Source organism: Cynocephalus volans, chromosome 1 (genome assembly GCF_027409185.1).
Source record: "Cynocephalus volans isolate mCynVol1 chromosome 1, mCynVol1.pri, whole genome shotgun sequence".
In the NCBI taxonomy this organism is placed as follows: domain Eukaryota; kingdom Metazoa; phylum Chordata; class Mammalia; order Dermoptera; family Cynocephalidae; genus Cynocephalus; species Cynocephalus volans.
The window spans coordinates 211,721,912-211,749,093 of record NC_084460.1 but is presented as its reverse complement, the minus strand read 5'-3'; the positions used below and the strand labels follow the sequence as shown (position 1 = coordinate 211,749,093).

Here is a 27,182-nt window from a genome sequence, read left to right as displayed (position 1 = left end):
CTTTTTATAACATAGAATATATTAATCTCTCTTCACATTTGATTGTACCCTGGTAGCTAGATTTTAATTTTCCATGTGAGGAAATGTGTTTAAAAGTTTTGCAGATTTAAATTTTGAAACTCTGGGCTGGCTGGTTAGCTTAGTTGGTTAGAGCGTGATGTTATAACACCAAGGTCAAGTGCGCAGATCCCCTTCCCGGCCAGCTGCCAAAGAAAAATGAATAAATAAATAAATAATAAGTAAAAGGAGATCAGATGCTATTGAAAATAAATAAATAAAATAAATTTTGAAACTCTGAATGCCATTGCAATAAAATTTTTATGAAGAAATCAGAACCTAAAGTTGCAAAATTACTAGAAATAATTTTATTTGGTGCCCCAAAATAAGCAGTTTATCATCCAGTGTTTGCCAGTAAGTTGAGAAGGTTGGAGTTTTTTTTTTTTTTTTTTTCTGAGTGAACTCTCTACTTGCAGGTATAATATAAAATGGAAAAGTCTCATAGCATTGTTGTGGTATGTCTTAGGTTGGTTTTTTTTTTTAAATTGTTACCTTAGTTTAACTTTTATTTAGTTTATACATTTCAAAGCTTTTCGAGCAGCATACCTCAGAGTTGTATTCCTGATGTAGACAGAGAAATAGATGAGAAAATAGTAATTTATCTAAAGTAATCTTGAAAAAAAAAGAATAATGCGTAAGGATATATGCTACCATACTTGAAGATTTACTATCATCAAAATAGTATGATAATAAGAATAAACATGTAGAAATACTTATACCACAGATATTTGGTCCATTGATTTTTGACAAAGATGCAAAGGTAATTCAATGGAGAAAGGTCATTCTTCTCAACAGATAGTGTTATAAGAATTTAATATTTATGTGCAAAAAATTGAACCTTGATTCATATCTTGCACCATATATGAAAACTAGCCTACAGTGGACTACAAACCTAAAACTATAAAATTTCTAGAAGAAACATTGGTTAAATTGGGTTAGGCAAATATTTCTTCGATATGACTTCAAAAGCACAATTAATAAAAGAAAGTGTTGAGATTGGACTTAATCAAAAGTCAAATTTTTTCTTGAAATTTTATTATTTTAAAGACACTGATAAGAGAATGCAAAGAGAAACTACGGACTTGGAGAAAATATTTACAAATTACACATCTCAGAATGAATATGTGTTCAGCATACTTAAACACACACACACAGGCACACATACACACACACTCTCAAAATGCAGTAATAAGAAAACAAACAACCTAATAAAAATGGGCAGAAGAGTGAACAGAACTTCACTGCAGATATCATACACAACTGGCAAATAAGCACATGAAAAGATTTTCAATATCATCAGTCATTAGGAAATGCAAATTGAAATGACAGTGGTACAATAGGTAACATAACAGACCTATTCAAATGGCTAAATAAATAAATTAATTAAAAGTTCATAATGCCAAGTGCCACAGAGAAAGAGAAAATTGATATATTAGTGGTGGGAATGCAAAGGGATACAGCCACTTTGCAAAACAGTTTGGTAGTTCTTGTAAAGTGAAACATACACTTACCATATAACTCAACAATTCCAGATTTAACCAAATAAAATGATAACCTATATTTACACAAAATCTATATTTACATAAATGTTTATAGCAACTTTATCCATAATAACTCAAAAGTGGAAACAACTCACATATCTATCATCTGTGGAATGGATAAACAAACAGAGGTATATTCAGACAGTGGAATACCACTCAGCAATAGAAAGGGGAGAACTACTGAAACTAACAATAGTATAGACAAATCTTTTTTTTTTTTTTTTTTGTCGTTTTTTCGTGACCGGCACTCAGCCAGTGAGTGCACCAGTCAGTCCTATATAGGATCCGAACCCGCGGCGGGAGCGTCGCCACACTGCCAGCGCAGCACTCTACCAAGTGCGCCACGGGCTCGGCCCAGTATAGACAAATCTTAAAGACATTATTATGCTAAGTAAAAGAAGTGAGACTGAAAATCATTGCATAATTCCATTTATATGAAATGCTGGAAAATGTGAAACCACTGAGAGAGAAAACAGATCAGTGATTGCCAAAAACTGGCAGCAGGGAAATGTGCTCACTGCAGAGGTGCCCAAGGGGGTATTTCGGGTTAACAGTCCTGTTTTATATTTGATGATGGTATTGTTTACATAACTATATACATCTGTCAAAACTTGCAGAACTGTACATTAAAAAGAATGAATATAACTGCATGTAAAAGATACTAATAATAACAGAAATGGAACAAAAAATACATTTTAAAAAAAGAATTGCCTTAATGCTGTATATTTCTATATAAGAACACACTGAAAATTTGAGGCTAGGACAGTAGTCTAGCACACTAAGCAAAGTATTCTGAAGAAATCCACGTTAGTAGTCATAAGCAGCAGCCTAGTCTCTGCGAGCCAGCTCATGCTGCATTTTACTAGGCCAAGGAAACAAGGCTGAGAGGATGAATGATGTGACACAAATTATCATCATTCTAAATATGTCAAACATGCATCCTGCTGACAAGAGGGACTGTCTGGAATGGTAAGTAGCTACATCAGCTTTTCAATCTCCAAATACAAAAAGTGAGTGAAACATTTATTTTTTAATGTGCTACATGAGGAAAGAATAATTTTTTTTTCTCACTAATATGATTACAGTTGTGGTTTAAAAGGAATTTTTGTACAAGCCAAATTCAACGAACGTTTTTATTACAAAAATTGAGAATGAAACATTATCGATTTTGTAAAATATTGTCTCAGATAACATATGTACTTAGAAAGGTGCCTATACTATTTTGTATTTCCATAGAGTTTCTAAAAGTTCTAATTTCCTCTCAGGGAGAAACATATAACCTGGAAGCATTCAGATAAAACAGCACAGCTGTGTTCTCACTGCCCAGCTAAGTCCACGATCCATGTGAATAATGCTATACTGACTGCACCATAGTTGATCTGATGGCTACACATGCACGATGGCAGTGTTTCTCCAATTTGCAGCTATTTATATAAGCAAAATTAATGAGAAAAGAAACTTTCCAACAGTAATAACTTGTAGTTGTTGAAATCTGGTTGCCAACTTCTAATGACTTTTCTCTACCATTCTGTTTTTTCTCTGAGGCAGTCAACACGATTCATTTGTATGTATTTCTTAAAACATGTACCTGTATGCATTTGTGGAAATGTGTGTCCTAAATCCCAATGATGTTAGAAAGCATAACAATCCCTGAAGACTATGCAGATTAGCATAAGTATTTTGAGAAAATTGCTTGTCTGAATTTTTAATTGGCCCATGATTATGTAGCAAATTAAATATGGGTGTACATTGCTTCAGAGAGCAAAATTTATATTTTATAGAAACAAGGAGTCCAATGTAGAAAAATCCTTATTACCTATGGTTAGTGTTTCCCCATCTGTTGGAGATTTTGCATTCAGGTAAAGAGCTTGGGACAATTTGCCACCCTGCCCACCCCCTCCCCCCCCAAAAAAAAGGAAAAAAAAAAACTTCTACAGAGGACATCAGAAGAGGGAAAAATTAGAACTGTGTCATGTAACACTCAAAAATAAAAGAGTAAGAAATAAAACCCTTCTATTGTAGAAAGAAATAATCCCAAATTGCTTCCAGAGTATATAAATTATGACAAGGATATTAACAATAGACATTCTGTTTATTGAATAAATGGTTAAGCTTAAATGGAAAAATGATAAAAAATAATAATAATGATGAAAAGCTATTATGGGTCAGACAATATTGTAAAAAATTTTCATCACTTACCTCATTTAAGCCTCAAAACAATCCTATGAGGTAGTTTCTATTATCATCCCCATTTTGGTGATAAGGAGAACCATGTATAGAGAGCTTAAGTCATTTGCCCATCACCACTGTATTATGTAACAAATTACTCTGATATCTAAGGGGTTAATACAACAAAAATCCAATTTGTCACTGACATCGCAGCCTTACCGGGTTATCAGTGGATGGATTCCCATGTGCTGTTCCAGGCTTCTAACATTTTGGGACTCTGCCATCCCAAGGTCCTAGGAGTCTTCTGCTGGATCCCCTGCACCCAGATGGCTGACAAGTGAAGAAGGAGTGGAAGATTGTCAGAATGCGCTTTAAAGGCCAGGTCAAGGAGTGGCACACACCAATTCTGCCTACACTACATTGGCTAGAAGACAAATGCATGATATACATGGCTTCTACCTAACTGCAAGCCAACTAGGAAGTGTCAGTTTTTTATCTGCCCAGGAAGAGGAAACAGTACTGATGAAATTTAGGTATTCTCTGCCACATGCACATAGCCTGAAATTAGTAAAACCAGAACTGCAGTTAAGGCATCTTGCTCTAGCATACAAGGCCTTAACATAGTACTCTAACACCACTCAGAAAAAAAGATAAGTGCTGAAAGAGATCTTAGATTTAGCAGAAATTAATTTTCTAATTTTATAGACTCCCTCTTACTATTTATTAGTAATACAAATTCAGAAACCTATTTCTTGATTCTGTTTCAAAGTAAAAAAAAAAAAAAAAATTGGCTTAATAGCTTTCATGCTTCAAAGCTACCAACTACTTGTAAACTGTTTACTTGTACTTGATAGAGAAGGTATACTCAAATGTTGATAATATTCTCCTTTGCAACTTAATCTCCTTTACAAGTGAATAAAGGCATAAAAAATCCTTAAAAATAGAACAAAGAGGTTTGTATCAGAGGAATCTTTATCAATTGAATTAGGTTTGATCCCTGAAATAATAGCCCCTCTTCTTTAATTAAAAAGGCAGTTTTATTTTATGACAGTGTTGAGGAATAGAGATTAGATACCACGTTTACAAGTCTGTGTTTTCACTTGCATATTTCATCCCCTTTGATAGTAGCAGTCCTCCTACTTCAGTCTAAAATCCAAACCAATGAAAATGTTGCATAAGGCAATCACTATACTTCATGAAATACACTCTGAGAAGACTACTGATTCAAGTACAAAATTTTCTGTTGTACTTGAGTAAGCTTTCTAACAAAATTAATCTGATGCACTTTTAATTATGTACATAGTCATTATAGTGTTGCATATAATTAAGCATAAATGCTGAGCAGTTCAAATAAATAACTTTACAGTAGCTAGTATTACTTTCACAACCAAGCCAAGATTTAAATTTTATTTTTCATGTTGTTAGTTCTTCTTAGTTCTTCATGATCTGTTAGCAGAATCAATATTTACATTGTACCTAATATCATATACTGTTTAATCATTTCCCTATTATCACTCTGCACATGCACAAATTCTTGTACAGGATAAATTCAGTAAATAAAAAACTAAATTTCCTTTGTCTCTTCTGCTATTTTCAACCACCAGGCCTCCACCATACACCCAAAACCATGTTTGAAGTTCGGTCTTTTGGACTCATTTTTTTCTCCCATTTTGTGTTTCTCCTCAACTTTCCTCATCACTATCCCCATGTTGGTAACTCTTTTCAGTGTGCACTGTACTTTTCATCCTGTAGGTATTTTAAGATTGGAGAGAGTAGAAAGATGGGACTACTGTGTAAATTTGAAATACAAAATGCTCCAAAATCTGGAACTTTTTGAGCTCTGACATTATGCCTCAAATGGAAAATTCCACATCTGACCTCATGTTGCAGGTGTCAGTCAAAAGGCAGGAACACAACAGTTTATTCAGTGTCACCAAGGGAAAACAGACACTCCCAGCCTCCCTCAGCTGTGATGTATCTTTTTCACACATGCCCTGATTTCACACATGCCAAGCAAGCATGCCTATGAAGGGTAAAGAAATGGTATGTGTACAGGCCAGACATGCGAACAGTAGGTTCCCTAAAAGCCCCATTAACTGTAGTTTTTTTTGTTTATTCGCTGCTCTGTGGTATAAAGATGTTGTTAAAAATGTCAAAAAAAGGCCTGCAGATGTCCCTATGGGTAACAGTGGTAAGAAAATGAGAAAAACATTTATGTTTATCAATTGCACAGAAATTCAATCTGTTGGAGAAACTGGACAGTGGTGTAAAAGTGTGAAACATCTGACAGAAGACTATGATGTTGGAATGACCATCAGTATATGATCTGAAGTAAACTGTGGAAGCTCTATCCTGAATGTGATGAAGAGAAGCTAACAAAAAATAGAAGAGCACTGCATAAAACTAAAAATGAAGATCTCCGTCAAGTATCGAAGAGTGGACCCATCAGCATCATAGTGAACACATGCCACTTAATGATATGCTGACATGAAATAAACAAAGATCTATCATGATGAACTGAAAATTGAAGAGAACTGTGAATACTCAACAGGCTGGTTGTAGAAATTTAAGAAAAGACAGGGGATTAAATTTTTAAAGATTTGTGGTGATAAAACATCTGCTAATCATGAAGCAGCAGAGAAATTCATTGATGAGTTTTCTCAGGTCATCACTGATGAAAATCTGATGCCAGAACAATTCTATAATACTGATGAAATATTACTGTTGTGATGCTATTGCCCCAGCAAAACACTGACTGTAGCTGATGAGACAGCCCCTAAGGGAATTAAGGATGCCAAGAACAGAGGAACTGTGGAAATGTGCTAATGCAGCAGGCAAACATAAGTGCCGGAACAGGCAAAAGCTTGAGTTCTCACTTTTTTCAAGGAGTGAATGTCTTACTGGTCCATTATTATGCTAACAAAAAGGTATGGATCACTGGGGACATCTTTTCTGATTGGTTTCACAAAAGTTTTGTACCAGTGGCTTACACTTACTGCAGAGAAGCTGGACTGGCTGATGACAGCAAAATGTTGTTATTCTTTGACAACAGTTCTGCTCATCTTCCAGCTGAAATTCTCATCAAAAATAATGTTTATGCCATGTACTTGTTATCAAATGTGACTTTCTTCATTCAGCATGTGACTAGGGTACCCTCAGATCAATTAAGAGTAAATATAAAAACATTTTCTTGAACAGCATGCTGGCAGCAGCAAACAGAAGCATGGGTGTGGAAGGTTTTCAAATGGAGTTTAGCGTGAAGGATGCCACATATTCTGTTGCCAAAGCTTGGAACACAGTGGCTAAAGACACAGTTATGCATACCTGACACAACCTCTGGCCTGTGACTTATGTTCACTTTTCATGATGAACTAGGTGGTGGCTTTGAAGGACTTGTATATCAAGTGAGAAAAAAATGATGTCTAGCCTCCTTAAATGTGTAAAAAATATACCTTCTGAGTCTGTCAGTAAGCTGGAGGAAGAAGATATTGAAGAAGTTTTAAAATCAATAATGAGGCTCCTGCTGTTCATTCATTAACTGATGGTGAAATAGCCAAAATGGTTTTGAATAAAAGTGATCATGATAACGATGATGATGAAGATGGCTTTGTTAACATTGCAGAAAAAGTGCTTATAGACAATGCAGTGAAAATAAGTGATGGGCTTATTGAAGAACTAGAGCAGTGTGCATTCATAACAGAACAAGAAATCCTGTCAGTTTCTAAAATCTAAAAGATACTTCTAAGACAGAAAACAAACAAACAAAAAACATTGTCAATGAGGCAGATGACTTTGGAGGAAAAATTTTTAAAAGCTATCCAGAAAAATGCTTTGTCATTCATAGAGAACCCACTTCTTGGTCCTTCAAGAGTTTCTGATGTTTCTTCTCACCTTAAAAATAAAATACAGTGTCCAGTAACCTTTAATCAAAACAGAGCATCATAAGTGGAGATGAAAAGTCTGCTGCAGTTTGTTGTTGCTGTTGTTTAACAGCTGATACAGGTATTCTGGTGATGCTACTGTGTGGCTTAGTTACCCTGAAACATTAGTTTTTCACTGTATTAATATTATGCCAAATGTCATATTTTTTGCTAAGTACTTATGTGAGAATAAATGTAAGAAAATGATTGTTGGTACATGTAAATTCAGAGTCAGAAATGATTATGATTCCAAACAACCACAGATTGTACACATGAGTGGCTGAGATAGTGACACTTTGCTTTCTGATGGTTCAATGTACCTGAACCTTGTTTCTTCTAAAATTATTAAAAATATTATATAAAATTAACTTCAAGCTATGGGTATAAGGTGTATATGAAACAAATGAATTTCATGTTTAGACTTGGGTCCCATTCCCAAGATATCTCATTATGTATATGCAAATTATTCCAACATCCAAAAAAAAAAAAAGAAAAATCTGAAATCCAAAACACTTCTGGTTCCAAGCATTCTGGATATGGGATACTCAACCTGTATTTGAATTTTCTGCTTTGGATTGAGACAGTGTAAAGGAGGAGTTGGGATGCAGGTATTAAATGGAAAAATATTAAATTTAAATCACCGAGTCAATACACCTGTCTTGAGATAGAAACTAAATAAATTAGATCATTTCCTTGCCCACATTCTCTGTATGCTATAACCACATCTAGATTTTTTCTGTGAGACAACCTTTCCTGCTTCCTCTTTCTGTCCCAACCCTTTACTAAATTTAGTTCTGTCCTCACTGCTCCACTGAAATGCTTTTTAAAGGTCTTAACTGATCCTATTAGGAAATCCAGTGCATTTTCTAGGCTTCATTCGTGTATATGTATCAAAGAATTTGACATTGATTTCCCTGTCTACTTCTGTGGACTGCTCTTCTTCCTTAGGTTTTGCAAGCTTTCTAGGTTCTTTACCTATGTACTTATATTTGATTATTTCAGGGTTTTTTGATTATTTTCACTTTTCTTCTTCTGTTCGATTTTCACATGTAGAAGTTCTCCTTTGGGTTGTATTTGTATCCCAAATATTCTTTTAAGGTATCATTCTTTACTCTTTAGATTTCAATTACCAGATTCATGCTTGTGATTTCCAAATCTACGACTCAGGCCCAGACTTCTCTTCAGAGTTAGATCCAAATTCTCAATTCCACCCTGGCGATTATATTGCCAACATTTTTTTGCTGTTGTTCAATAACTGGCAATGATTCCCATTGCCTAAACAGAAAATTCTACTTAATTTATAAATTAATCTGGCTCCAGGCAACTATTCCATCCCCATTTCTTACCACATCAAACTTTATGGGTTAGCAGCACAGTTATTTATAATGGTCTATATTTTTTGTATACTTTTATGTTTTTTTTAAATTTTCTCATACCGTTCCCTTTATATGAACTGCAGTATCATAAATTTTTAAGTTCCAGCTCAAATTCAACTTTTCCACAACTATTTTTTAGATGTTCTCCACCATTTCTAGCTTTTAGATAAATTCTTCTCTTCCTAAATCATGTCACTTGTATTTTTATATAGTATATGTGTTTTTCTGTATGAATTATAGCTGTTATTTACATTGTTATTTTCTCCACTTAATCTCACCCACTTCGACACTCACGTTGTAAATTCTTAATTTGTTGAAAGCAATTTTGCATCTGTGGAGCTCTAGCAGAGTGCTCAGCATTGACTAGGTGCTCAATAAATGTTAAACTAAGGTGGCATATAAATTCAAGCCAGTTTTGGACTAATTCCACCATAATCAAATAAGATGTGACAACTCAGTTACCTAATTTTAAGAGGCAAATGAACTAGCTTTGGGATTTAGTTTAATTTAATGGACTAGAAATGATGGCTAGTATTAATCCTCATTCTAAAAGTAAGCTATTTCAATGACTTATTGATTCAATACAAAAATTATGAAACACTTTCTGTATCTATAGCACACTACTAAGCCTAGAATGACAAACCAAAACAAAAACAAAAAAAGAGAGAGAACATTGAATGGTTCCAACCATCCCCAGATTGTACAGTGGTAATTTTTAGAGCAGTTACTAGGAATATGAGTTTGGTAGTCAGACTGGCCTTGTTTTGAATGTCAGTTCTGTCCTATATTTGCTGTGTAACCTTAGGCTAGTTATCAACTATCAGTTTCCTCTTCCATAAAATATAGATTATAATAAAATCTACAATTTAGACTGGTGTGAGGTTTCAAAGAGTTTGCATGTTTATAGAACCTGACATACATAGCACGTTCTTAATTTGTAGCTAAATATACTAGTGGAGAGAACCTAAATGTAAACGACTACCAAGGTACAAGGCAAAAGTACCATAATTTTCAGAGAAACTTCTATTCCATATTTTTTACCAATAGTGTATTTTTACAGACCATATCAATGGTCTCTGTACATTATATACCTACTAGCATTTATTTAGCATTAACCCAATATTCAAGCCTATAAATCAAATGTAGTTGATTTGTATACTGGTTGAAGTTACATCAAAGGAAGTGAAACTATTAGAGGAGCTTCAAAAAAGAAATTTAGGGGCCTCCCCATGGCTTACTCTGGAGAGTGCAGTGCTGGTAGCACCGAGGCCATGGGTTCAGATCCTATATAGGGATGGCCAGTGCACTCAAGGGCTGAGCGTGGTGCAGGCGACACCAAGCCAAGGGTTACCATCCCCTTACCGGTCAAAATAATAATAATAAAAAAAATTTAGTATAAAATATTAGTGGTTTTTGGAGCAGAGAAAGTATAAATTGGGGAGATCACAATTAACTATCAAGTTACGGTACTGCCTTTATGTTCTAGGAAAAAGGAAGCTTTGAAACTTGATGAATTTACAAGTGGCATATAGATAGAAGAAAAAGACTATGGTATCTGTCTTGGGGCACTCCAACCTAAGAAGGTTGAGGAGAAGAGGAAGATCTTAGCAAAGAAGGCTGTGAAATAAGAGGAAATCCAGGAATGTGGTGCCCTGTAAGCAAAGTGATAAATATTTATTAGAAAGAAGTAGTTATTAACTGTATTAGATGCTGCTGATGAGTACATTAAGATGAGGACTGAGAAAAGTCACTGCACTTATTATCATGGAGGTCATCAAAGCTTCTTTTTTATTTCTTTTCCCAAGGTCCTGTTCCTGATGTAATAGATCTGGGGCTGCTCATTCTACAGATATTTTGTGAGGGTTCAGGGCACTGTTCTAGGAATCATGAATGTAATATAGTGAACATAACAGACAGGGTTCCTATTCTCATGTAGTTTACATTCTACTCGGGGAGAGAAGTAATAAGCAAATAAACACCTAAGTACCAAAAAAATCCATTAGCCAGAGTGCTGACTCTGATAAATGTTGGAGTGGAAAGAGGGGCCACGGCCATTAGAAAATGGAACAGAAACAAGGATTTGATCACTTGTCCCTGAAAAATCTCAGCTATTAGTTCCTTCCTTCCCTTCCATCCTCCACCCTCAGACACTGACACAGTTTAGAGGAGACTGATGATGATTTAAAGGGGAAGTGTTGGTGGCTTTCTCAGAAGTTCACAATGTGCCTCCTTCATTGCCTTTGTCACCCCTTACTCTGAATTTTCCCAGGACTTCATTGAAATAGCTTAAAATTCTGAGCACATGAGAGCCACTCGTGAGGGCTCTTTCTTGGATGCCACACAGATAAACTATTGCCTCTTCAGTAACCTAAGTCTGACATCCTCTTGCCTTTCAAAGGTAGGAGACAACAGTGTACTCCCAAAAAGCCACAGTTCGTGGTCAATATATCAGAGACCTTCACATGAGCAGTTTTGGTGGAGCAGTGGAGGTGAAATTTGATGGAGTGGGTTTAAGGTGGAAACAGAGGAGGAGAGAGACATTTTTCATTTTTTAAGTTTTGTTATAAAGAGAAACAGGAATTACACAATACCGACTGCTGGGGGAAGTGAGGTCAAGATTTTATGTTTTTCTGCTGGAGAAAAATAAGTGCATGTTTGATGCTGAGAACGAGCTAGTACAGGGGTCAGAATTTTTTTTTTTAAGTAAATATTTTAGGCTTTGTGTGCTATAGGGTCTCTGAGGTAGTATAAAAGCAGCCATGAGCAATATGTAAATAACGGGCATGGCTGTTTTCCAGTAAAACTTAATTTATAAAAACAGACAGAGGCCCTTGTTTGCTAAATCTAACCTAATAAAAATGGAAAAAATGATGATTAGGTGAGGAAGTGGAACAGAACTGAAATGATATCCTTGAATAGGTGAGAGAGGATGGGACTTGTGCATAGGAGATGAACTGGGAGACTGGATTATAAATTCAACTAATTTTGAAACTCAAGGGGGACAAGAATATGCAGAGGTAGGTAGATATGAAGAATAAATCTGAAAAATCTCTTCTGATTGCTTCAACTTTCTCAAAGAAGTAGGAAGCAAGATCATTATATATCAGTGAACATTAGGAAGGAGGTTTTGAGTTTTAAGAGATGTATGAAATTGGTGTATGAGAGAACTGAGAAATAATTGAGCTAAGGAAACCTATAGATAATGAAATTTTTAGTAAAACACCCAGTGTTCAGTTTAGAATGTTCCAGATATTCTTTTCCATGTTGGACTTTTTATTTATTTATTTTATTATCATCTGTCATTTTTTCCTGAAGCACCAGCTAAACTTGTGACAAATATCAACATAATTTAAATATTTAACATTCATCTTCAAAGCACTTGTTTTTCTCCCTGGGGAATAAAATAGGAAACAACAGTATTATTGCAATCCATTAATACCCCTATTTTCAGAATGTAAAATCAGTCATACATTCTATCCAGATATTTTTCTAGATTAGCAAATCTTATTTCTGTTAGAAATTATTTGTTCAGTGAATATGCTTCTGTCATTTCATCTCTGTTTCATGCATTTATCATATTAAATCTTAATTTGCTCTGAGGTTGTGCTAACTTCTGCTTCAATGATGTGTTTATGCAGAAAAAGTTCAAATATGATGAAATATACTATATCTAGTATTTGTTTAATATTTTTCCACGAATGAAAAATAAATTATTGAAATCAAATATATTCACATTGATTGCCATGAAGGTTACACTTGGATTGGTAAATCCAAACAGGCCCTCAAAAGATAGAAAATCGATTGATGTGTCAGGACGAGCATAGATGGTGAAATTAACAACTAAATTTACATTTTTCCTCTTGAAATAATTTAATTTATCAGAATTTGAAAGGCTTTGTGGCTTTGAATATATTAATAAGCTGAAAGTTGGAGGTCAAGCAGATAGATCTTGAATTTTACTAACAAGACTTCAAATAAATGCAAACCAACATATTTTAGAGGGAGTGATATTGCATCTTCTCTAGACCAATCACAGAAACCTTCTGGCAGAACAATCAAAACTATATTAGTGTCATGCATTGAGTAAACATAAACAATTTTGGAATTTAAACAATATACACGTGAGCACAATTAAATATAGAGAATATGTTTGTTTTTTCTTTACAGAACTGTTACCCAATTGCCAGCAGTTGAATTGTCATTATAAATGTGCAGTGGTCAGAAATACCACAAGATGTTACTGTGAGGATGGATTTGAAGTAGAAGAAGATGGGAGAAACTGTAAAGGTAATTATGACGTGTAACTCTATTCAAATTTTTTTTAACAGAGGCTTAGTTAACAGAAATTTAATAATGTATCTTTGAGAGCACTTATCATGTGCTACACACAGTGTTTACATTATCTTTTTTGTTTCTTGATACTTAAATTTGGCATTCCACCCAAAACATAAGTATTACACATTTGAATTTATACTAATCAGTTTTCAATTTGTATTGCAATACTGTAGCGCCTCCCTTATTCCCAAGCTGACACTTTCCAGGAACCCAGTGGATGCCTGAAACTGCGAATAGTACTAAACTCTCTATATACTATGTTTTTTCCTATACATACGTACCTAGGGTGAACTTGGATTTAATTATTTTAACTTCCTATATGTTTTATGGCTGTTATAGAGCCGCAGTCTAGAAGACATATGTTATTAAATAAGTTAGGTTAATAATTACTCATCATGTAATGTTCTTTATAATTTTTGTGTTTGGTAATTCTAGCAGCTGGCATTTCATCAAAACAATAATAATAACATAAATATTGATATATATTTTTTCAATGTCTTAATCCTTTCCTTTGTGAATGCTCTACAGTAAGCGTTTACTCTCCAAAATGACTTTCTTCTGCCATACTGAACAATTTCTAGGTTTTTTTTCTCCATTCTATTGACTCCACTTATGTATATGCTAATCTATATGTTCTAATATATACACAACATAAATTATACATTATTTTATATGATATTTAGAATCTATCTCTATATAACTATTTCTAATATTTAATCTAGAATACATATATTTAAAAATATGTATATATATAAATTGGGGAATATCTGCATTGCCAAAGCCACTAATAAATAGAATATTTTCCAAAAAAAAAAAAATGGTGCTTTGCTGATTACTTTAAATCTTTGCTTTAATATTATCACTTTTACCTTAAAACAGAATATAAAGGTGAAAGAAACCCTAGACAGAATGTTGTCCAAAATTCTAATGACAAAAGTGAGAAAAGCAAGACTCTGAGAAGTTAATTACCCGCTTAAGTCCACACATCTTCTCAGTATTAAAGTCGGGACTAAAACTCAGGTCTGCAGAGTCCACTTATTTTTATCCTGAAAATTCTCATTCCCTTTCAGGCACATTTGGGACTTGAATTACAGTTTATTGTTTGCTTGTTTTTTTGTTAATACAAATGTTATATAAACATTTATTATCAAATGCTTATCAGACCCAGAGGCTGCATAATCTGAGTATAGGGGACCAAACTGGTATATTTATTTGCCTCACATCATTTTAAAACAACATTTAAAAGTCAGAAGTTTGAACAAAATTTAGACTTTCTGAAAAAATCAAGACCCCTCACAATCGCAAAAGTCAGCCAGATATAAATGGTGCCAGATATGAATGATGTCTTTGGACATACATTGCAATTTCAAGTTCAAAACAGCCCTTGCCATTCACATACGATAGGTTTAGATACTTGTACTGCAACTTTCTCCTTTATTTGCTCCATCTGACTCCCATAAGAATCAGGATTTGTAGTTCCTTTTGAAAGGATAAAAGTGAATTGAACATTTGGATTCCTGAATCTCTTAATTAAATGCATAAAACAACCATAATCAATTTCTTCTGCTGAACATTCATAAAAAATTGCACAAAAATTATTTCAGAAGTCATCAATGGAAGAGGAGCTATTTTTACATTCTTTATACTTTTTGATGGCCAGGTCTGAGCATTATTTAGGCTTACCTGAAACTGTATTTCCAGGCAACTCTCTGTCCTTAAATGAAAAAGGAAGGTAGGATTACAAGTAATGACATTTTTATTCCTTTGTGTACAATTTTGTGGAGTTGCATCAATGTCACAGTACTGCACTCTGGCTAAGAAGAAAGAATACAAGAAATCATTATTCATATTACTGTCCTGGATGGCATAATCATAGCAGAAAAACTGAAATAGAAACCCAATGATTTTAAAGTTGAAACATCTGTAAAAATCAGTAAGAATCATTACTGCTACCAGGGGCTAGACTTCACCCAAATGCAAGACTTAATTTCTTTCAGTATTACTGTAGACTTAACTCGAAACACTATTTTTCTACCCCTAAAATTACTTACTTCAAAAACACCATTCATGACTGCAGGCTATTTATTACATGACTCTGAAGAAATTTGAGAATAGTGCAAATTAAAGTCATACCAATGGATAGTTTTCCAAATTAAATGGCCCCTTATGCTACTCAGCAATCTTTTTGCTTTCTCTTAGTAAACTTTTTTAAGCTTGGGTTTTCCCAGAAGCCAACCCGGAAACAAGGATTCCAGTGAAAGTTTTTATTTATTATTTGTTGTTGTTTTCTTTTTTGGGTGATGGGAGTGAGAGGGGATACAGGAAGAGAAAGGCAACCTATAGCAACTAAGACAGCTACAACAAAGGTTGACAAAAAGCTTAGTGTATAGCAAAACTCTCTAGACTGAGGGAAGAACATCCACTCCAGACCCTGTCTGTTCTTACAGCCATACTAGAGACATCATTTCTGCCCCCTTCTTCTTTAGTAGTTAAGATCTTTACAATTAACTACGTTTACATTCTCAGTTTTGTTATTCCCACTGATTTCATTCCTCCATTCACTGATATCTGGCTTCCAATCCTATAATCTAAATAAAGCAACTTTAAATATCTCCTTTCCTTTGAGATCTAGTTAAGACTGATTGAAACCCTCAATTTTATTTCCTAAGAACTTTTAAAGCCTTCTTAGTATATCTTTAATTTCCAAGGGCTTCTAAGTTATTAATCATCCTGAGTCCAAACTCCACCATCCCATTTCTGTATTATACTTGAGATATGTGAGCTTTCTTCATTCCATACTCATTAACCCAGAAGTGAAACTCAGCTCCTTTCCTAGGGTTTCCACAATTAAAAATAAAAAACACTCGAACAAGGCGATTTCTATCTACAATAGGATTTATTGAAGACTTGGTAGGAAAAGGTTTTATATCACAACACACATATAATTTCAAACACAATTTTTACAACCCTATATCAGCACCCTTAATTACTCCTCCACTGTGGAATTTTTAGCAGGCCAGTTGAGGTATCTTTTTCTGACATTACTTCTGACACCAAATTATGTGGGGTTTATCCACACCAATTCTCCAATTCGCTGACACCAACTGGGTGGGCAACATCCAATATAATTCATTCTGACACTAACTATCCACAGTGAGTACAGACCCCATAGGTTAAGGGGTCAATCCTACAAAATTGCCTTCACTTCAGATACAAGTCCCAAGTCCCAGGGTCCATTCATACTTCTGACCGACCAGATATAAATTTGAGGGTTCCCACAATCCTCTCCTTGGATGCAATAATTCACTGGAACAACTCACAGAACTCAAGAAAATACTTACTTATATTTACCAGTTTATTATAAAGAATATAACTCAGGAACAGCCAAATGAAAATGATATATAGGGCAAGGAATGCGGGGAAGGGTGGAACTTCCATGCCCTCTCCAGGTGCACCACCCTTCCAGCACTTCAGTGTGTTCACCAACCTGGAAGCTCTCAAACCTCCTTGTCCGAGAGTTTTATCACCCAATCTCCCTCCAGCATCCTACCCCTCTCAGGAGGTCAGGGGACAGAACTGAGAATTCTTACCCTCTGATCACCTTTGGTGTTTTTGGTGGCCAGCTCCCATCCTGAGACTACCTAGAGGCCCCACTTTGATTCACTTCATTAGCATAGACTCAGTTATGTTCCAAAGAAGCTCCTTAGAAGTAACAAAAGACAATCCCATTACACAAAAAAAATTCCAAGGGTTTTAGGAGCTCTGTGCCCTGAACTGGGGACAAGGTCCAAATATATCATTTCATTTTACCACGTCAATTTAACACACAGCCTCAAGTCATCTTGTTAGCTTTTCTCTCTTCTTCCTTTTTCTTTTTCTTTATCCCCTTCCTCCAAAATTATTTCCAAGAGTCCCAAATTCTCTTCAAATTCAGCATTTCCAAGCTCCAAGAACCAAACTCTGTTAAAAGGTTTAAGTTTGTATATCCTATCCTATTGGGGGATTCTGTAAAACAAAAGCATGCTTTATTGAGGAGATCTACCTTCCGTTTATGGCAGCATCCTCTCCTACCCATACACTGTACCAAGACCACGACACTAGTGTCCTAATTGCTGAATCCAAACTGCAATTTTAATCTTTATTTTATTGGATTTCTTCACTGAATATACCTCTTTTGAACATTCTGATATTCTTTAAAAGCTCTCCTTTTTTAATTCCTCCTTAGAGTAGTTCATGGCATCCCCTTCACAGGAGACTGATGGACTTCTCTTTCTTGCCTGCTCTTTCCACATTGGTATCCTGTGGTATTTTGCTCTAGCCAAGTTTTTCTTACTTCTCTTTCCTCTGTGGGAAATAGTCCTCTCTCTCTCTTTTTTTTTTTTTAAATCTATTATCTATATGCTCTTGATTCCCAAATATTCCAGGATAAATCTCACCCTATAATAACAGTTCCATATTTCCAACTGCTTATTGTACATTTACTCTTCAGTGCCCTACAAACACCTTAATGTAACACAACCCAGTCAAACTTATTATCTTGTTCCAAGATATCTCCACTCAATTCTATACTCCATATATTCTCTGTTTCAAAATTAGACCACAATTCACTTCCATTACATCCAGTCAGTTTTCAAATATTTTCTATTCTAGATCCATTACATCCAATCAGTTTTCAAATATTTTCCATTCTACATCTTCAACATTTGAATCTATTCCCTCTTCTTCATACCTATTGCCACTGACTTAGTTAAAGATATAATTACTTCAAAATACAATTTCTTCTCTGGAATTAGCACATAATTAATTTTCCAGGATCCTTTCTCTATATTCACTATTTTTTTTTTTTTTTTTTTTTGAGAAAGGGGCTGGCTGAAGCAAGGGTTGAACCCTTGTCCTTGATGCTATAATACCATGCTCTAACCAACTGAGCTAACTGGCCAGCCCTCACCAATCCATTTTCTATGTGTTTGTTTAGTTTTAAGATATAAAGCTGATCATATAACTCATCTAATTAATGCTTTCCCAAAGCCTGTGTGTAATGTACAACACTTTAGTTTAGCATACAAATAACTTTATTATCTGGCCCTCAAAGTACTTTCCCAATCTCAACTCATCACTTCTCTTTATACACCCTTGCTCTACTTTACTCTTTATGCTTTTTTGAAACCCACACTATGTCATCCCAATGCCTTTCACATACCATTTTGTTTAACTGAAATGCCCTTTCTAATTTAGTCTAAGAAAATCCACATCGTTCTTTAAACTTTATTCAATATGAAGTCTCCATTTAACATTCTCCCTCCAATCCCAAGCAGGTCTGTATTTCACTAGACTTGTCTCACTGAGGGGTAGGGACCATGTTTTATCAGTTTTGTTTTATACAGTGCTTGGTACATCAGACAGATGGAATATACGTTTGTCTAAATGATTACTGACAGGATGTCTATTTGTGGTCAGTTAAGAATCATGCCTGCTGTATATAGGGATTTGAACAAGATGCTAGAGGAAGGAAATAAAGGGAAAGGAAGCAATGACAGAGTACAAGGACTACAGATATTAATATAAAATTTAATTAGGGTGAAATTTTTGTTTTCAACAAGTGCTCAATAATTTCCTCTTTTTTAATATTGGTGATTTGCATAGCTTGGCTCAGAACTTATTTAATCTGTTAATTAAAAACCATGTTACTAGACTAATTCTTTATTAAAATAGTGAAAATGTCGGTGTCATAAAAAGTGGAACTATTCAACAAAAATGAGGGCACTTAAAGTTTTGTGGAAAATGGAATTAAAAGATAATATGAGTCTTTCCATGAACTTTTTGAAAAATCCCTTGTATAATTGGAGTGCATATTGTTCACAAAAATATCTTAGGATTTCTACCCCGTCCATCACAAATACAAATAAATCTTTTAAGATAAATTATTTGATATTAAATTTGATCTTTTATCTCTGTAAATATTAAGCCATCAATGATTTTGACTTTAAGTTAGTGTGGTTTTGAAAAGACACTGGGAAAAAAAAAAAGAAATGACACTGGATTTGGCTCTTCCTTTTTAAAACAATAGTCTATTTTCAAAGTTTGAAAAAATAAGTGTTTTCTTCAAGGGGAAAAAATATGCCCAAGAATTAAGCTGCTTAGAAATGATGTAAATTTTCCTTTTAGATCAAGATGAATGTGCTGTTTATGGTACGTGCAGCCAGACCTGCATAAATACGTATGGATCATATGCTTGCAGTTGTGTGGAGGGCTACATAATGCAGCCAAACAACAGGTCTTGCAAGGCCAAAAATGGTAAGTTATGATCTTTTTTGTCCTTCTAGAATTTCTTTTCTTCTTACAGTTCCTTTTCATTAGAAATGTGGTACAACAATATGGACTTTGAACAGACAGATTTTCCTTCATTTTAATACACCGATCGGTAATTAGAAATCCAGAGCACTTCTTTCAGTTGTCACTGACCATTAGAAAACTCTTTTCATTACAGGAAGTTTCTAATTAGCAAAAACCTGTTCAAAAGAAATGGATTAATTGATTTGAATTACCCATCTCTCTCCTGGACTGCTCTACTAGATTCCTAACTAGTTTCTGTAAGCTTGCTGCTTTGCCCTCAAAATTCACACTCCACATAATAAAGCGGTCTGCTAAAATATAAACCAGACCATGTTATTCTCTTGTTTAAAATCTCCCAGTAACTTTGACTTATCTTGAGAATATAATCTGAACTTCTCACAGCACCTATTAGGGCCTAATGGTCTGGTACCATTTTCCTTTCCAATCTTATCTCCCACAACTCTCTCATTTCATCATCCATGCTGGCCACACTGGTTTCCTTGTCCTTCCTCAACCTCATTGCTGTTACATTAACGTCATTCCACTTGCTATTTTATCTACTTTCAATGCTTTTCCCTGTGAGGTTCATATTAATGTCTTTTTCTTATCATTTCAGTCTCAGCTAAAATGTCAAAATTCAGAATGACCTTCCCTAACCATTGTAGTTAATGATGTATACCTTCTCCATTTCGATCTTATTTCCCAGTGTTATTTATTTACACATACCTACTCTATTACTATATGAGGTCCCAGTTTTATTATTTTTTTTATAGCACTACCATTTGAAATTAACTCATTTATGTATTTGTTTATCATATGATTTCTCCAGAATTATGTAAGCATTATGAGAGTACAAAACTTGTTGGTTTTGTTTACTGTTATTTACTCAGTACTGATCATTGCCTGGAACATACAGGTACTCAATGAATATGTATATAAGGAAGGAAGGAAGGAAAAAGGAAGGAAGGAAGGGATAAAGGAAACAAAAAAAGTGAACTTGTTTTTCTAATTAAAATTGCTAAAATGAGTACTCCACATTTAAGTATTTCAATTTCATGTTTCAAAACTGCCTTTTACTGTTTGCCTGCACATAAAGCCTGTAGTTTCTACACAGTTTTCAGGCTACAGTAAACACTCAGTATTATTGATTTGCTAATGAAATAGCTTTCAGATACACTAGTAACAATAGAATAATGCTAATTTTTGTGGGCTGAATTAGCTTGGGAATACTACAGGGTGATGATATATATGATATTCTATCTGGCTTCTTCTGACTTCCCTTAAACCTGGTTTCATTTTGTGCATTTTCTAATAATTATGTATTGATAAATTAATGAATGCCCTCCTTGTCCACTCCCCCAATTAGCAATTGGTAAATTAGTCATGTGATGGAATTTTCCTTTCTGAGGCGAGATTGAGTGAAGCATTGGATTTGCTCAGGAAGCTGCTACTCATGACACCCTTTACACGTAACCTCATGTTAGAATTTCAATGATTTTCATGACATGGTGTGGTTAGTTATTGACAGGAGATATTTATATACAAAATCACAAAGCAAAAAAATACTCTTTTTCTTTTCAGTTTACTTCTTTGAATTACTGACTTGGTTTCAGGACGCCATATTTATTTTGCGGGGGCAATCTTTGAGAAAGATTAGGTCAGTTATATGCTCCCCTTTTTCCCACAACTGAGAGTTCTGATTTAAAATATTGAAGGACTAAAGAAGTAGAAGGCTTGTTTTTTGCTGTTTCTATTGATCCACACAATATTGATGTGTATACACAGGGAGAGTGTAATGTAATGAACCCTATACAAGGAAGCACTTCCTTCATTTCTGCACAAGGAGGTTATCTGACAATAACAGGATGTAGCCATAGAGGGATGGTACATGATAATGTCATACTATAGCAAGAAAATTTGGTGACTCTACAATTGATAATGAAATATACTGATGTCTTCATCTCTAGGTTCTTAGCTTAATGACAATAATGGACTACGGAGTTTGAAAATACACAGTTGTCATAGGAATGTTGCTCTAGTTTATTGGTTAAGAAAAAGGAGCTGGTAGTAATATGTGTGTGAGTCTGTAACATAGAACTGACTAGTTCTACAGATCACATGGATATTTGAACCAATGTGTTTGTACAAATCAGGAAGAAAACTATCAGTTTTGCTTTTAGCTTTTTTATACTTATAGCAAATAAACCAGAGGATATTTTAGGCTTCAGTTATGTAAAATTCCAGTTAATGCATCAGGTTTACAAATTTTGTGGCTGTTTTATTATACAATATTGTTGCTATGTCTGACGAGTACTAGGAAAACAATTATAAATTAAGCCATGTTTATCTTAAGGCTCTACCATTCCTTCTTTCAGTTACCTGGCTGCTGATATTGGCCCCTCTTTTTACTTTTTTTCCTCTATAATTCTACCCTACTGTAATCTAGAATCTGACTTTCCCTTCAAGTCAAGCCAGAGTTCCCAGGCTCTCAGAAGCTGGGGAGTGTGAGAAACTGGGGAAGGTCAGAATGGGCTGGCCCCGGACAATGGATGTGTGTAAAAGATTGCCAGGCTTCAGAAAAAATGAACAATATGAAAATATCAAGCCCAAGACGACCAATGGGAAGTTAGAACTAGACCCCAAAAGAAGGTTCTGAAAAGGCCATACAAAATTTACAAAATGATAGATGGGATAAAAGTTCCAGGGAGAAATGAAATAGCCTTTTATGTGAAGGCAGGGAGGGACAGAATCAATTGGCTAGGAAGCTGCTTATAAAAGTGCTGAACTAGTCCAGCCCAAAACAGTATCATGTTCTCTCCAACTATTCACCCCAAAGCTTACCTATGGGGTCTTATTTTTAATGTGACAATTGGTAGTAATTAGGCAAATTAACCTAAGTTAATTGATTATCCCTCCTTTATAATATAATGCCTGAACCCAAGTAAATTCATAAGCCTTAAGAGCACCTTTTAGAAATAACTCTAATGAGGGGAGGGTATTTTAGGCACTACGGCAGATGGGGGAAGAGATTATTAGGGAGGAGGCGTTTTCATTCCTATTAATTCATGTAATGCAGACAAATTCTTTTCCTTTCTACGCTTAGTAAGATTGACTCTGCTGAATATAGAATCAATCTTTTCAGAGTTGGGAAGAACTTCAAAGATTATCTAGTCTGACTGTACACTTGATACTATGTATTCCTTAGCTCAGAATTAGTAATTTATAAAAGGAGGAAAGTCTGCAAGTACATTTTACACTTTTGTTCAAATATGCATGCTACAACAGTACAGTATAAATGTCATGAGGGAGTGTTCATTACTTTGGAATGGAACATACATTTAAAAGCTAATATTTTTCTAATTAAACATTAGGACTTGTCATTTGGGGGGGGGAAATAGTAAAAATAATGGTTTATAGGTACCCAGTAAAACTTCCTGTATATTTCTACATTTTTCTGAGAATAAAGTTTTAATAATGACTCGTTGAATCTGAAAATAAAAAGTTTTTTTTTTTTTTAATTGAACTGGCTTCCTTTTAATTGATTTAGGCTGACTTTGATGTAGAAATACGTATTGAATGTGGGCGCCTAGGGTGGAAAGAGGGCTGATGAGGAACCCGTAAGAGTAAAAGTGATAGTGAAGAGTGTTTAACTTATGAACTGTTGGCAGTTTTACTCTTGATAAATTCAGGCTCATTGGACTGTACTTTTCACTGTCTTGACCACTCACTGAAGGCAGGCACTTACCACAGCATACAAATTCTCCCGAACTACCAGAGCTCTACTGATTGCGCTGAAGCAGTAGCAAAATAATTTTATGCTCATCACTGTAGGCAGTGCATCAAATGGTGCCCTGGGAGAGAGTGTACCTCTTTGCTATGGAACAACCAGTGCAGTGAGAGAAGAGAGCTCATTAAATAACTTCAGGATTCTGTTACAGCTTATATTTTGCAGTTCATTGATTTAGAGAAAAAAACAAAAAACACAAAAAGACCGTTTAGGCAATGGAACTCTTAGTTGTAAGAATAAGAATCATAATCCCTATATAATTCAAAGCAGCACACCTGTAGATAACATTAGGAAGGGAATGTTTTTATACTGCTTGCTGTTTTCTTTGCTACAATTCTTAAAAAGAAAAAAGAGAGAAATAAAACAAAATATAACTTCCTCTGCTTCCTACTTCAAAACTCTAGGGACAATTTAACATCTACTAACATACACTGTAGTTTGAAATTTTCCTTTGGAAGGCGGAGGAATCACTCATGATTTGCTACCAGGGCTGTTCTGCTTGTGGGAAGAATAGGCAGGCGCCTATATAGTAGGGAAAGAGTGCTCTGCCTCAGAATATCATCTTCTCATCAGCTTTTAAGGAATGTTTGCAATTCGGTTATTAAAATGTTATTCCCTTGCTGTTTTTTAAAGCATTCCATATTAAAGTGGAAGTATTCTTAGGAAGGGTACCATATTAAGTCTTACTAACCTTAATAACTTAAGAGATGTGAATCAGATCTGTTTCTGTGTGCCATCTGGCTAAGAATGACTTCCCACATAATCACTGACATGTGAAAATTCACCACTCAGGATTTTTATTATTTTTAGGTAGTCTAAAGGCTAGTTCCTGCATAATTTATCACTTCATTGAGCCATAACTGTGAGTGGCACTTGATGACATGATGGCATATGAGTAGCTCTTAGCTAGGAATAGACCTAGTTGACCAGCACCAGCACAGTAATACAGATTTGTTGTTCTTTATCTGTCACCTATGCATGGATGAAATTGTTTACACTATGGTAAGCAGTAAGTTCTAGAAAATTAGTTCAGTTCCTAAGACAGAGTATGTGCTTGGTAAATGGGTCTTGCTGGACGCTTTTAGCAATTTCTCGAAAAGTCAGGAAGCAGAATGAGGGTGCTAAGATGTTGAAGGACAATAAAAGGATAGTAAGAAGACTGGAAGGGATTCAAAGGAGAATGGAATATTTTGCGAGTTTTGTCCTGTTATTTAGAGGTAACTCTGGTGTAACATTAAAGAGCATTTTGAGGAGCTCTGCATAATCTCTATAGTGTGTCCTCTCCACAGGGGCCTCGCTTGGATAAAAATACAATCCTAGTAAAAGAAAATACAATCCTGTTAAAAGCTGTGTGCTTGCTGTGCGAATACAACTGGAGAACAAGCTCCCCCATCTACAATCAGACTTTAATAACTAAGCCTCTCTTCTATAGAAATTCTAGAGCTTCCAAGGCTGCCTTTGAAATCCTGGCCAGATGACCAGGCCATTGAAAATATTTCTTTATATTATGTAGTATTTCTACCTTACATCTTCTCTAGACCATCACTCAGTTGGAAATTACATCCCATGGAAGGAAAGGATAAGAATTTCTTGTTGCTTTGCCTCCCATGGATTTGTAACCCTTTTTCCCCCGGGTGAGAGAGCTGCCAAAGATTACTCAAAGCCCATCTCTTTTGAGCAGTGAGAAGCCCCAGAAAGGGGTTAATATCCCAGGACTCGCAAGCATGAGGCATCCTTCCATTTGGGAAATTAACCACGAATTGGGGTTCTCTTCCTGCAGTTAGTCTCCAGACCAAGAAGTTACAGGAAGAGACAGAGGTGGGGTTTTGCTAAGTACAATTTAACAAGTTATACAATAGAAGCTGGTAACATTCAGTTAAAAAACAAGTCAGATGACATTCTGTTAGGCAATTAAGTGATCCACTAACAAAGACGTGATTTAGCCAACATTCCTTTTCCCTCCAGCAGCTTTTTAGTAACTTTACATATCAATTTGTAACTTGTCTGTCTTTGATCCAGCAACCTTGCTGTGTTACAATTCTTATCTTGCAACAGAGATTCAATAGCCTGGGGAAAATTTCCTGTCCTTTGCAAGGTCAATATTTGAAACTACAAAGCTTTGGAAAACCAGGCCCTGTGAGGTACATGTGTTTTATGAATCCTCTACAATTTCTGATGGAATTTCCATTGCCCAAATTATACAACAGATATTTTTTTCCTACTCAAACACTGTTAAAGAGTATGCCTGTGCTGGGGTGTAAAAACTCCTCATAAATATTCTATGTTTGTTTGTTTGTTTGTTTTGCTAGGGGACATCTTCATAGCCTAGCAATCTTTCTTGAAATTTCTAATATTTTTTCCAGCAACAGAGTTACAAGATTGATAACAGAGAACATAAGCATGGTGTCTTATGTGTCATGACACCTTTCATTTACCCAAGGTCTCAGAAAATAGCAGACATGGAAAGAACCCAGGTCTTCCATTTTCTTTATAATTTACATTTTTACTGTAAAGTAGAAGAGAACAGAATAATTTTGTCTTTTCTTATAAGAAGAAAAATTGTTTTTTTCAGAAAGCCTTCAAAGCATCCCCTGCATCAATTGCAATCAACAAGGAGTGAAAAAATCTGGGGTAATAACAGCAATTAGAGGATGTCCCTTGGACACTCCTCCCCTTAGAGACCATAATTGCCCTTGACAGGGATCACTAATATTCTGCATATTCCTACTAGTCAAGCTGCCTAGAGTTATTTCACTTCTGAGAAGAGAATATATGTTGCATTGATTTTATTTTTAAAAGTGTGTGAGCACTTCTCCTTAGCAGTAGGACTTATACAGCCTCTGTCTGTGCTTTTCATGAAAGATAATCCTGGCCAAATTATTAGATAATTTTTATGTTAATACTCTTTGGATGTTCAGAAAAACATACTATCAAGTTACAAAGAACATATCTGGTAAAGTAGTTAAAAACTTGGTATTTGAGATACCATCTAACCCCAGTTAGGATGGCTAAAATCCAAAAGACTCTGAAAGATAAATGCTGGAGAGGTTGCAGAGAAAAAGGAACTCTCATACATTGTTGGTGGGACTGCAAAATGGTGCAGCCTCTATGGAAAACGGTATGGAGGTTCCTCAAACAATTGCAGATAGATCTACCATACGACCCAGCTATCCCACTGCTGGGAATATACCCAGAGGAATGGAAATCATCAAGTCGAAGGTATACCTGTTCCCCAATGTTCATCGCAGTACTCTTTACAATAGCCAAGAGTTGGAACCAGCCCAAATGTCCATCATCGGATGAGTGGATACAGAAAATGTGGTACATCTACACAATGGAATACTACTCTGCTATAAAAATGAATAAAATACTGCCATTTGCAACAACATGGATGGACCTTGAGAGAATTCTATTAAGTGAAACAAGTCAGGCACAGAAAGAGAAATACCACATGTTCTCACTTATTGGTGTGAGCTAAAAATTAATATATAAATTCACACACACACACACACAAAACCGGGGGGGGGGGGGGGAAGCAGATATAACAACCACAATTACTTGAAGTTGATACGACAAGCAAACAGAGGGGACATCCAAGGGTGGGGGGGAGGGAGGCGGGAGGGAGGTTTTGGTGATGGGCAACAATAATTAGCCACAATGTATA

At 35.2% G+C, this 27,182-nt stretch overlaps 1 protein-coding gene across 1 annotated transcript in view; it reads left to right on the top strand.

The window, feature by feature from the left end:
• The window catches only part of LRP1B (LDL receptor related protein 1B), a 1,457,254-nt gene that overhangs the window by 480,652 nt on the left and 949,420 nt on the right, over positions 1–27,182 (top strand). Inside the window, exons 4-5 of the mRNA XM_063085362.1 lie at positions 13,231–13,350; positions 19,564–19,692. Coding sequence (XP_062941432.1) covers positions 13,231–13,350; positions 19,564–19,692 — 249 coding nt within the window. The remainder of the gene's footprint in view (positions 1–13,230; positions 13,351–19,563; positions 19,693–27,182) is intronic.